Source organism: Hippocampus guttulatus, chromosome 13 (genome assembly GCF_054856545.1).
Source record: "Hippocampus guttulatus isolate MCC_2025c chromosome 13, RoL_Hgut_1.0, whole genome shotgun sequence".
Taxonomy (NCBI): domain Eukaryota; kingdom Metazoa; phylum Chordata; class Actinopteri; order Syngnathiformes; family Syngnathidae; genus Hippocampus; species Hippocampus guttulatus.
Genome location: NC_141273.1, coordinates 18777886 through 18790747, shown reverse-complemented (window position 1 = coordinate 18790747; position 12862 = coordinate 18777886). Strand labels below are relative to the sequence as shown.

At 40.1% G+C, this 12862-nt stretch overlaps 1 protein-coding gene across 1 annotated transcript in view; it reads left to right on the top strand.

Moving 5' to 3' along the window:
* LOC147196771 (mitogen-activated protein kinase kinase kinase 7-like) overlaps positions 1–11056 on the top strand; it is a 73214-nt gene extending 62158 nt beyond the window's left edge. Inside the window, exons 12-14 of the mRNA XM_086126813.1 lie at positions 3599–3660; positions 6226–6341; positions 8988–11056. Coding sequence (XP_085982939.1) covers positions 3599–3660; positions 6226–6341; positions 8988–9159 — 350 coding nt within the window. The 3' untranslated portion in view covers positions 9160–11056. The remainder of the gene's footprint in view (positions 1–3598; positions 3661–6225; positions 6342–8987) is intronic.
* The last annotated feature ends 1806 nt before the right edge of the window (positions 11057–12862 follow it).

The following is a 12862-nucleotide window of genomic DNA, read 5'->3' as shown; positions in this document are numbered from 1 at the left end:
TGTTTCAGTTCCGTTATTTCCTCTTGCTCTTGTAAAGTCATCCTTTCCAACAACTGATGCTGAGCTGTATGGGTCCCTAATCCAGTCAAAGCATTCAGTGGAGGCTGAAGAGAAATAAAATGACAACTTCTCTTCCAAACTTTTCAAATGTTTACATATTACCTCACACAGTGCAGCAGTGGGACTTGGATGTTTCTCTGTGAGTGGGAACATCTCCAGGTTGGCATGTTGCACGTGTTGTTGCCAGAGGTGGACCTTTAAACGGAATCCATTTACTTTATCTGTGCTTGTAAGCAGGTTTTCATTTCGGCCCTGCATCCTTGTGTTAAGTTCATTCAGATGATGAAATATATCAGCCAGGTATGCCAGCTTTGTGCGCACCACTCGTCACTTGAAAACAGATTTGAGTAATCAGACCTCTCATTTGTCAGAAACATTTTAAGTTTCTCTCGCAGCTCATACACACGGGCCAGCACCTTACCGCGCGACAACCATCAGATCTCCGTATGGAGCAATAAGGCCTTATGCTCCGCTCCCATTTCCTCACTCAGAGATGCGAATATACGGCTTTTCAGAGGTTGTGTCTTTACAAAGTTCACTTCGCAACGAGGGCCTCACAGTGCAAACATTTGTGCAGTTTTGCCACGTAAGTCCTCCCTGGTCCAGATCTTGTGATGTGACCCGAAAAATTTCTTCTCCAGTTGTTTTTTCTGGCAGTGCCTTGCAAAATAGGAAGTTTTCTCTCATGGCATCTCCATCCACAAAACGGACATTAGCCAAGAGATGAGAATATCCACTATTATCCGTAGACTCGTCAACTTGCAACGCAAATTTCCTACTGATGCGTATCTTCTCCAAAACATGGCTTTCGATGTCTGTAGGCATGTCATCCATACGTCTGGCAATTGTGTTATCAGAGAGCGGGACTTTAGCTATCTCTTTAACTGCGTCGGGGCCGAGCATCTCGTTGACAATGGCTATACAGGCAGGTAGTATTAATGTCTCTGCCACAGTGTGCGGCTTTTTTGGTTTAGCAACGAGTTTGGCTACTAGGTAACTAGCTTTCAGCGCTTTCTCATTTACCTTTGTGGTTTTTCTCATAAAGGTTGCCTGTTTCTCTGTATTTACACGCAGGCGAACAAAATAGTCTGTCGGCTTGTATTGAAGCGTCAATAGAAGGTGTTTCGTTTGGAGATGGCGTTTAAGCTTGCTCAGCACCATGGCGCTGTTGGATAGCTTCTCGCCACACACCAGGCATAATGGAGTAGGTGTCATCTCATCCCCGGTGAAAGTAAATCCATACGAAAGATAGCTTTCACTATACTGCCTTGAGCTCACCGTCTTTGCTTTCTATTTCCCACTACTCACACTAGGGCCTTCATCCGGGTCAGAATCATATACAGAGCCCAATTCGGAGTTTGCAGTTGTCTTATCCATGACTATCACCACGGCCTCTCACGTGCATCATTAAGTCTCTCGTAGGAACGAGGCAATCAGCTACGTGTTGCCACACGGATGAATATTAAATTACTCGCCCAGTCGTTACAGCACGGACATGACATAATATTTGCAGAAAATGATTAATCAATGTTTTATAAAATTTTAAATTTTAAAAAAGTGACATTGGATAATTTCTCAAGGCACACCTGACGATCTCTCACGGCACAGTGGTTGAAAATCACTGAGTTAAATGGTTGTAAATGTCAAAGAATTCACAATGCGGTGAAATGACTTGATTGATTCGATATCTGTTGCAAACATGTTGCATGTATCATATTCAAAATGAGAGAAGAATTGCAAAAATCGTTCTCGTTCAGCAGTTAAAAAATTAAATGTTTGCCTTTGTAGTTGATTCAATTGAATTGTAAATTTCCGGACTATAGAGCGCACCTGATTATAACCAGCACACGCTACATATTTAAAGGAAAAACATTTTGTACACACATAAGCTGCACCTGTATATAAGCCGCTAGTGGATACATTGTAACATGAGATATTTACAAAGAAAGACAGTACACAGAAAGCGCTTTCAAAGTTTTAATAACAGACCGTACATTTCTTTTCAAATAGTGTCTGTAACACGGCAGCACCACAGCAGTAAAACAGCACTAACAGGGCTGGTTCGAGAAAAAACTTCGCCGTTTTGTAATGCTTTTTTTTTCAATGAAAAGATCGTCGCTTGCTGAAACACTCGGTCAACCATTCCTTCATTAGGCTTTCGACTATCTACACTTTCGTGTCAACTTTCACGACAATGTCTTTCGGGAGGTTTTTTGTTTTGTTTTTAGGGGCATAGTAATCCTTGGTGGATGCAAGTCAAATGCGCCCTCTCATGGACGGTTGTTTTCAGTGTGTGACAGATGACAGTGTCTTCCTCGACACGTGTGTGTGTGTGTGTGTGTGCACGCGCATGGGTCTCACGCTTCCCCCTTTTCTGCTTGAGCGCTCCCTGGCGGTTGTTCAAAAAATCTTATGGACGACCATGAACGCCTCTCGAGTGGAACGGAAGAAGAGAAGACACGGAGACAGACAAAGACGTACAATACCTGTATTTGTTGAGACTGTGAAAACCTTTAATAAAGTCTGCCTTTTAAAAAAAATAAAACCACAGCTCTCCTTTTTTCAACAAATACAGGTGCGTCTTGCCCATCTCCATGCCTTCTCTTCTTTTGTTCAACTCGAGAGGCGTTCATGACCGCCTCCGAAAAACGCATTGGCATTTCCTAGCTCCAACAGAACTATCAGATTGACATCTTGTAGTAGTTAATTCACAATAAATAAATAAATAAATTCTGTGGGGGGGGGGGGGGTGGGGGGGGGCTATAGAATTTATTTTGTGATATCCTCGCTTGCTTTTCAGTTTTGATGTATTATTATCAATTTTCGTAGTTTCATTGAAGTAATCGTTAGTTCACGTTTTTCGGAGGCGGCCTTGAACGCCTCTCGAGTCGAACTGAAGAAGGCACGGAAACGGACAAAGACGTACCTTAATTTGTTGAGACTGTTTTAAAAAAACAACACCACAGCTCTCCCTTTTTCGGAGCCGCAACAAAAACCTGTTTAATAAAGCAGTGACACAGTTCACTGAACCAACAGCAAGTTATAACATTGTTTGCATGTCTCCAGCAAGGAGCCATCGTGGGGTCGACATATTACTGTAATGACCATACACAAGACGCACCGGATTTTAAGGCAACGGTGAGCTTCTAAGAAAATGGAAGACTTTTTAGTGCGCCCTATAGTGCGGAAAATACGGTAGGTTGAAAAGGATTTGCGAAATATTGTTTTATTTATGTTTTACGCAGCATACCAACTTCATTGGCATTGGGTTTTGTAAAGTTGGGATTTGTAAAACCTGACCAACAGAATGCCTGCATTCTGAATTATTGGGGAGGGGGGGGGGCAGCGATGTTGTTACTTCGTAAAGACAGGAATGGATAAGAGCCCAAATGGATTCTTAAAATAAAAATGAGAAATGTCTATCTATTTCAACAAATATTTGATTTCACCACATGATATTTTGCATATGATCATCAACCGGTGTTTTACAACCGTGACAATTAAGTATATCACTCACTGTCTCAATTTATTTTTGTAGCAATGAATGGTTTAGACGGCTCCATTCCCATGGCCTACCTAAAACTGGATCATCAGTTACAGGTAGGTAGTGGATTTTTTCAGTACAGTATTTCTATTTTTATATACATATCTATAAATAGATCTCTCTCTCTCTCTATATATATATTAGAGCTGTCAAACGATCAAAATATTTAATCTAATTAAAAACACAACTGTCATAATTAACTCAAATTAACTGAAAATTTATCCTGATTAGTCACGCATTTTTTATCGTTTTTGAATTTCCTTTTATATTGTTTGTCCTATTTTTCCCCATTTTAATGCTCTCCAACATGGAATCATGAATCAGTTTTCTACGTGCAAAATGCAAATATTTACTCAAATAACAATTTCGATTTTCAATTTTACATGAACATTTTTCACTTGGAGCAGTTATTCACACATAATCTCTCACACAATATTACTGTCCATCAACAACAGTGAAAAAAATATTTTGTCACACAACAGCTGCTTTAACAGCTCTTTTTATGGAATCAAAACAGAGCAATATAAAATTATAAAGTGCACATCTAAGGTAAACTAGTCCTCAGCCTGTAGTGGATTTAAGCCATGGTTGCATACTTTGTTTTTCTCAAGTTTGCTTTGAACACAGCAGTCAGGCTATGTTGATTCTGGTCCTTATTGCGCGGAAGTCTCTCTATGGTTTTGTGTGGACATCATTTTGGATGACTACACTTGGTTCGATGACAACACTGGAGACGTTTTATTTTCAGTGTGGTCGCTACCACTGCATCGCTGAACTCTCGACGTGCCTCAGCGCACCGTCGCTGTCAGACGAACACAGAGACACTCCACCCCCATTATTTATATGGACACGGAACCTTCCACACAAAATAGGGCTTAAATCCACTAGAAGCTGAGTACTAGTTTACCTTAGATGTGCACTTTATAATGTTATATTGCTCTGTTTTGATTCCATAAAAAGAGCTGTTAAAGCAGCTGTTGTGTGACAAAATATTTTTTTCACTGTTCTTGATGGACAGTAATATTGTGTGATTATGTGCGAATAACTGCTCCGAGTGAAAAATGTTCATGTAAAATTGAAAATCGAAATTGTTATTTCAGTAAATATTTGCATTTTGCACATAGAAAACTGAGTCATGATTCCATGTTGATGAGAGCATTAAAATGGGGAAAAAATAGGACAAAAAATTATAAAAGGAAATTCAGAAACGATAAAAAATGTGTGAGGAATCACGATTAATTTTTAGTGAATTTGAGTTAATTATGACAGTTGTGTTTTTAATTAGATTAAATATTTTAATCGTTTGACAGCTCTAATATATATATATATATATATATATGCGTTCGCTGGTTACCAGGGAGATTTTCGGCATGAAAAATAGGCACCTTGTCTCAACAAAAGTTGTTTTTCAACTCATCCAGTCAAATAAAAACCCAACTCAATAAATCTCATATGATGCACATAGTGACGTGTTTTTATTAACTTAATCGCGATTTTCAGCACGCTGTAAGTTCCCTTGATGTCCTAGCCCTGGAGAGATAGAGACTTGGCTAACTGGTCTCGCTTTCAATTATGGCACTCAAAATAGATATGTAGTGCTGGTCGCCTATCTCTCTAAGTTCCTTGTGGGCATAACTAAGAGGCAGTCAGAAGAGGCAACAAAGCAGCACGAGTGAATGTTGATGCATGGAAACGACCATTTATTCAGCCTGGAAAAATAAAACGATCTGTGCATATGTAAAGGATGCAAGCTCACATTGTGCTCAACTATGTTCAGCCTCACTCTGCGAGATCCTGTGTGTGATAGTTGTCAGCCTTCGAACAACCGTTTGCAAAAAATCACAACAGGTTTATGTAATTTTAAGGAAAAAGGCAGTATTGGGATATACTCTATATATCATTGTCAGGGTATCACACTTTGTCAATATCGCACAGCACTACTTGGGCAGTTGTTAAACTCACTGTCAAGTGAAATAAGCATTTTGGGGTTTTTTTCTGTACATTATAATAATAATAATAATAATACATTTTATTTATAATGTTGAAAGATAATTTCTGAAAGCATGAGTAACGATTATTTACAAAGTGTTTCAGAGTTGTGGAGATAGTATTGAACTGTTCCACGACAGTATGGGTGGGTGCCGAACCTTTTTTGACGGAAGATCTACTTTTCGATCCACCACCCTCCCGCCATCGACCTGTTACCGCGCATACACACACACATGCCATAATGAGCAACAGCCATAACGGTATAGTTTTGTTGTTGTTATTGTTTTTTTTTTTTTACATTTAGAGTAAAAAGAGGAGTGGTCAGAAGTAAAATTTGATTTGAAAGTTAGCGTACTTGAATGGAGTCACGACTAAAAATGAATCAGATGTGCAGAACAAAGGTGACGAACATGATGACGATGACTTGTGTCTACAGTAATATTGCATAAATGAGTTTATTTCCAAATGAACGTCTATTTGCGGAAAAAAAAACATTAAAAAAAATAAGTGAACAAATCATACAGTAGCCTTGGCCGGGAAGTTTCAAACACGATATACCCAATGATCAAAGTCTTACTTTTGTCAAGTTGGCTGTCAGCAATTTTAACGATATATGTGTATTTTTTTTCCAGCCCTTGACTCCGTGTCCTCACTCCAAAGAGTCAATGGCTGTGTTTGAGCAGCATATCAAGATGGCTCAGGAATACATTCGGGTTCAGTCAGAGATTGCTGAACTTGTTCGGAGAAAGTAAGTGGTATGATCTCTTGCGAGGTTGGCTCCTGTGGATTCATCGATGCTGATTTCAGTCACCTACACCGCTTTCATCTGAAATGGCCAAAATTGTACATTGTCAAAGCTTTAGAACAGAGGTTACCAATATGGTGCTGGTGGACACCAGGTGCCCTCCTTAGGACCACATGAGTTGCTTGGAGGCCTGTTCTAAAATCAACTCAGCAGTGATGGAATATTTACGAGGAATGTTGTACAAAGCAGAAGTGATCGTTTAAAAAAAGAAGGGGTGTACGGCAGGAGTTCTTAACCTGTTTTTTTTTTTTTTGGTTGTTTTTTGTTCGTATTTTTATCTTGGGGCACATTCCCATATGATTTCCATTGACTTGTATTATATTTGTTCAATAACTAAACCAAATCCACAAACAGTTTGAAAATCTAAAACCCCGACAATTAAATAACCTCATACAATGTGATCATCCAAAAGACATGTATTGATGCTGTGTAAACTTTGACACACAACAAAATGGCAAACAGGCAAAGAATTCCAGGAATTAAGCTTGGGGTCACAAGTCAAGTTTTTTACCATGAAAATAACTAATGTTTTGAATGAAAATGTTTTGTCTTTGGGTGATGTTTGTCAGAACCTTTGATTTCAATTTTTCTTTCGAAATAATTATTATTTTCACTGTGATGTTTTCCCCCCTTCAACTAATTGGTGTACAGTATAGTTAAATAACTGACTGATGCATTATTACCACCTAGTGGCACAAAGCTTTCATGCAACTCTGATGTACTGACAGGTGAGAGAGAGAGAGAGATTTTTTCCTCATAAAAGGTTAAGAGATATTTGGCTTTCAGGTGAAATCGATGGAAAAAATAAGTTTACATTACAATTATATCATATTTTGCAAGTAGCACATTTAAGTATAAGGATGCCTTGGTAATTTCCTCATCTCAAACAATTTATTGAAACAAAAGGTAAGAATAATGGTGGGTACACCACAATAAAAAAAAAAAATGAACATCTCTAACTCGTCGTGTCCCCTCAGCATCAATGATAACTTGACAACGACGTCTCATGCTGTTCACAAGTCGACTTATTGTCTGCTGAGTCATGGCATCCCACTCTTCTTGAAGGGCAGCCCTCAGGTCATTGAGGTTGTGGGGTGCAGAGTTTCGACCTCGATGAGCTGGAGTATTGTCGTCCATGAAGATGGAATGAGGCCCGTGTTGTTCATGCAGGGGCACATTCACTGGATTAATAATGTTATTCGGGTGGTATGGGCTTGTCACTGTTCCATTCACAAAGTGTAGGGCAATTCTGTCCCCACTGGACACACCTGCCCACACTGCAACACAGCCACCACCCAAAGCTCATCTGGCGACAACAGTGGATTATGCATGGCACTTTTGTTGCCGTCTCCAACATTGTTGGCGGCCATCATTTCTGCTCAACGTGAAGCGATTTTCATCAGAAAACAGCACTGAGGCCCACTGGACCCTCATCAGGCGTAAATGCTCTCTGACGATGACGCCTGTGGCCATTGGTGTGGTCAGGTAGCCATGCAGGTCGTCTAGCGTGAAGACCGCACCAATGTAAATGATTTCGGATGGTCTGACTTGACACTTGGGTGCCTCTCGCCTCCCTTAAACGTGCCTGGAGTTGAGTGGCAATTGTCTTGTCCAGGAAACCAAGACAACAAAAGTATTTATAAAAAATGATGAGATTTATTGAAGAAAGAAAAAGAAAAGAAAAAAACATGGAGGGACACTGTTCACAGATCTGTCAAGGGACATTTCCCCCTTTCTGCGTCTTGTGCTCTCATTTTATCTTGTTGGGAGTTGGTGAAGGCCAGCGCAACCAGCATTTTTGAGCAGCTACACAGAGTACTGTACAGACGAGTGCAACTTTGCTTATCAGCAAAATAACTGGTCAGCATTCAAAGGTTCAGCATTCAATAGTACGAACAGTTACTTCCATTTTGCGCTGTTATACAGTATGTCAAATTGCCATTACACATTCATCATCCAGGCATCTCTCAGGGCAGATTGTAGCGGTCATCGGCATGGGATGTCCACTTCCACATCTTTCTGTGACTCTTCCGGTGTCTCTGTATTTCTGTTGCAACCTGCTGATGACACTGTGACACGCTAAGCTCACTGGCCACTTTGAGAATGTCCTGTTTGAGTCATCACAATGGCAAGGTACTCTTGATCCATTGTTGGGTGTCGCCTTTGTCTCATGATGTCAACATGTGAGCAGCATGATGAGGACCACTGTTAAAAACACCACCTCTAATTGAGGCAATTCAAGGGTCAAACCAAGCATTTATCCAATGCCCATCCACTTGTGCGCGGCAGTGGAACAACCCACTCTACGCTTCCTCATCAAAGCTATAAGAGTTCACTTGTAAATTAGAAGGAAGTCGTGTCAGTTACCGTGATAAGATGATGATTCTGAACAAAAGATGAAGGTGTGCAAGGACATATTTAGTCAATGAACCCTAACCTTAATACGCAGCAGTACATATTTCAACACTTTTTTGGGGGGTATTTTAGGGTAAGTAAGAATGATTGATTGCATCTGGTCCTGAAGATTTTTTGAAAATGAGTTGAACCATGAAGTCCAATTAACAAGACACTGTATTGCTTTCTATCTAGGCAGGAGTTGTTTTCAGAGTTGGAGGAGGGCCAGAGAGAGCACCAGACCTCATCTCGAGTCATGCAGGAGCACAGCAAGCTGCTGGAGGACAACAGCAGCCTTTCCGCCTACTGTCAGGGCCTCAGAAATCAACTGAGTGTGATAAAGAGCCAAGACCAACAACAGAGCTAAAGCCACAGAGCACGGATGTACCAGACCCATTGTAAATTCATTCTCTGGTCTCGTGTGGAATTACTCCATGAACTGGCCTGGATTTGGGGACGCGTTGGCCCTGAGAAAAACAGGCATGCCTCTCATCATTGATAGTGTCTTAGTTTTCACAGCTGTCCGTGGGATCGATTCCCTCTCAATAACCGTGTAATAGTGAGCGTGAATGATTGACTGGCAATCACTTCAGAGTGTCAGCTGGGACAGGCGCCAGCTCCCTGAAACGCTGAACAGGATGAGCAGTAGCAAGTGGATCGAACTAAATGACACCTCGAGAGGAAACGAATAAATCTGATATTTGACCTCACCCAAAACCCGAAACTATTTGGGTACATGTACCATTTCAATCTTCAAGTCCTCTCAGACCGTTTTTTTTCACCCACATCAGAATGTAGCCACTTGCGGTGCGACGCTGGCCATATGTCACATAGTTCCTGGCATGGTACAGTTGTGGTTGTGGACATACACTCTACTTGTAACCCCAGTAATATAAAAGCCCCGAAGTTGACGTTTGTCGGAATGAACAGAGACGCACGCAGCTGATGGTGAAAAGTGTCCGTCTCGAATTTGTTAGAGGTTAAATAATTGAATACCTTCAGAAGAGTTGTGGGAGATGGGTGCTATCGTCAGGCCCCTGCTCAGTTTCAACCTTTTCTCAACATTGATGTACTGGAGATGGTTTCCCTCACCCCTCTTTCAAACCATCTGTCAACAAGGGACAATTTTTTTCTGATGACATACGATACTTTTACACGTGCTAATTTTAACCCCCTTCTCGAAAATGGGGTTAAGACTGAAACGTAACCTTTACCAAATAACTTGCTAAGTGCATCAGTGACCTGCCTCACAGCCAGATTTGAAAAATAACATTGTTGAAAACAAATCATGATATCTATTTTTTTTCTTTGGGTTTAACCTTTCACGCCTTGGCTTCCACCGATTTTTTGTTTGTTAGTTTGTTTGTTTATTTTTATGTCTTACACATTTTAATTCATATTAATTATTGCAAATGTTCTGTCCCCGTTTGGGGGGTTGTATTGACCAACCACAACATTCTGACCATTTTGGACAGTCAAATGACGATTGTCCAAAACATCCGAATGATCAAATCTGCCCTTACTAAGTAATAATGTTCAGTTTTGACTTTGTCATGAAACGTGAGCAGGGTGGACTTAACAAAATGTATTAATGAAACCCTGAGAAACCTAAATCCAAAACAACCAAAGCCCACAAAACAAGAACCCAAAGTCACAAACAAAAACCCATGGCAGAAGCAAAACAAGGTGAAAGCAATACAAACAAAAACAATGACCCAACCCTGAGTGGACGGGCAGGGAGTCATTTTAGCAGAAAACTACTAATGACATAAAGACCAACAGGTGTGCTGCTGTAGGAGGAGCCCTACAGTGCCACCTGTTGGTCACAAACATCCACCATGACAGACTTTCGGACAAGAACAAGAACAAACATGTTTGTTATTGTGTTTGGAGTTTGTATTGATGTACTGCATAATTTTGAGAACTGTTTGTACTATTTTGGCTGCATCAAAATATGACACCATATTTACTTCAGAATTTTATTCAATTGTACAAGTGCTCATAATGTTGCAGTTGGTCAGTGTTTCAGTTGTTTCGGAATGGTTGTTGAAATCTGGGCAAAAGGGTGCCTTATGCCTTAATTTTATTGTCACTTTTATTTTCCATTTTTCTCCTATTTTAAAACTTCATGTTTTTATGCCTGAGAAAAAGAGAAAAAAGTCGAGTTTATGCAGTTGTGATTCTACTATCTGTAAATTTCCCCAGTGTGGGACAAATAAAGGATATCTTATCTTATCTGTACATAAAGAGATACCAAAATGCAAGTGCAGTTGGTGTGCATTGTTGCTCTTGTCCTTTGCGCAATGCGTCATAAACACATTTCCACATCAAGATCGAATGGAACCTTTTCATATCACACATTTCCTGAATATCAGTAGGTCAGCAGTCACTGTCCATGTCAGAATTATATGGGTGAAACCATCATAGTTTAAATATGTAATAGGCTCTTTTCCCCGTTTCTAAGCAAGAACTCATTTCAGATTTGGAGAAGGACCAGATAATAAAACCAAATAAGCTAAGTCAGGCATTGATATCCATGTACAGTCCGATTTGGTTCACTTTTATTTTGAAGTGGTGTGTTGTGTAGCGTATGAAGAATTGTGGTGGCTGGCTTGACAAAACTGGCTCCGGCGCTCACGACTACCTTCGTCACAGGCTTAATGGCCAAACGCGACTGGAATTTCCTTGTGCAAAAAAAAAAGTGGACACCAAGAGAATTGTGCTAAGCTACCTGATGAAGTTGGCAATTATTATTTTTTAACAGGCCATGCAACTAGATTGTGATAAATATGAACTTAATATACTGTATTTTTACAAAACAGCAACTTGTATTGTTATAAGATGCCATTGTTTAGCTCTGGTATGTCTTGTTGTAGGAAATTAAAAAATGGGGGGAAAAGTCCAGTAATCCCTTGCTTTTCGTTGGTAATGGGGACCAGAAACCACTCACAAAAGGTGAAAACCGCGAGGTAGGATTTGCCCTCGGAATTTTCGTGTGTGTGGGTACCAGCATGTTTAAAATATGTAAACAGTATTCATACTTTACATATTTAAGACGAATATAACAGTACACATATTTAAATCTTTCATAATAAAACCTTATACAGTAATTAAAATTCATCATCGTTGCCTTCTGAGAGAAGCAAAGAGGCTTGTGTTGGTGGCGTAGAAGGCGGCTCTCACTTAACTCGTCGACTTTCGGTTTTCACTCTGAGAATCTTCTGCTGGAGGCGCTGTTGGTGTAACTGAGGTTTTTAAATTGGAGAACAACACGGTGATGGGTCGCTCTGTGACGTTCATCTTGTCTTCTTAGTTGAAATAGGGTTCAGGTTTCTTTTTTATCAAATGGCCTTTTTTAGTGAAGAAAAAAAAACTTTCCCGAGCTGACAGTTTCGACTGTCACTGTTTCCTTGTGACATCTCTAAAACACAGCTGACTTGATCAGGAAACCTTCAAAATAAGGCTACCCAACCCAGTCAAGGCTGCGAACCTGCCCCCCGTCGTAGAAGCAAACTGTCCTTGTTGATGGTGCCATCTCCAAAAAGCAGGCTCACACGTCTCCCACACATTGCTTCGAGTAGCAAAGGGTTGGAACAGTTTTACTAATCAAAAAAGGTTTACAGTCAAACTACAACGAAATCATGTTTGCAGCAAGACATTTTTCACAACAGTGGACTTTTCACTATATCAAATTTATCTCGGATGTAAACACACACACGCATGTGTACTCTATTTTTATTCCAATGGTGCATAAGTATGAGCATACACTTATTTGACAGTTCATATAGCCAGCGTAGAAAGAAAAAAAGGGAAAGAAATTGCGAAATTTACGAGCATTCACTTTCACTTACATTTCTTGCATAACGTCTTTTACTTTGCTTCCTCCATCTTTCATTTTTATTACTTTTATCCTGTCTTCAAGCGTTAAAGCTTTTCTTTTCTTCACTCCTTGGCAAAGGTCCGTTTTTGTAGCCATTTTAGCAATGCAACGTTCGTGCTGTGTCTGAAACTAACAATAACAAATACTGAACTTCCTGGACTACTGTTTATGTGTAAACCAGTGTGGTGGT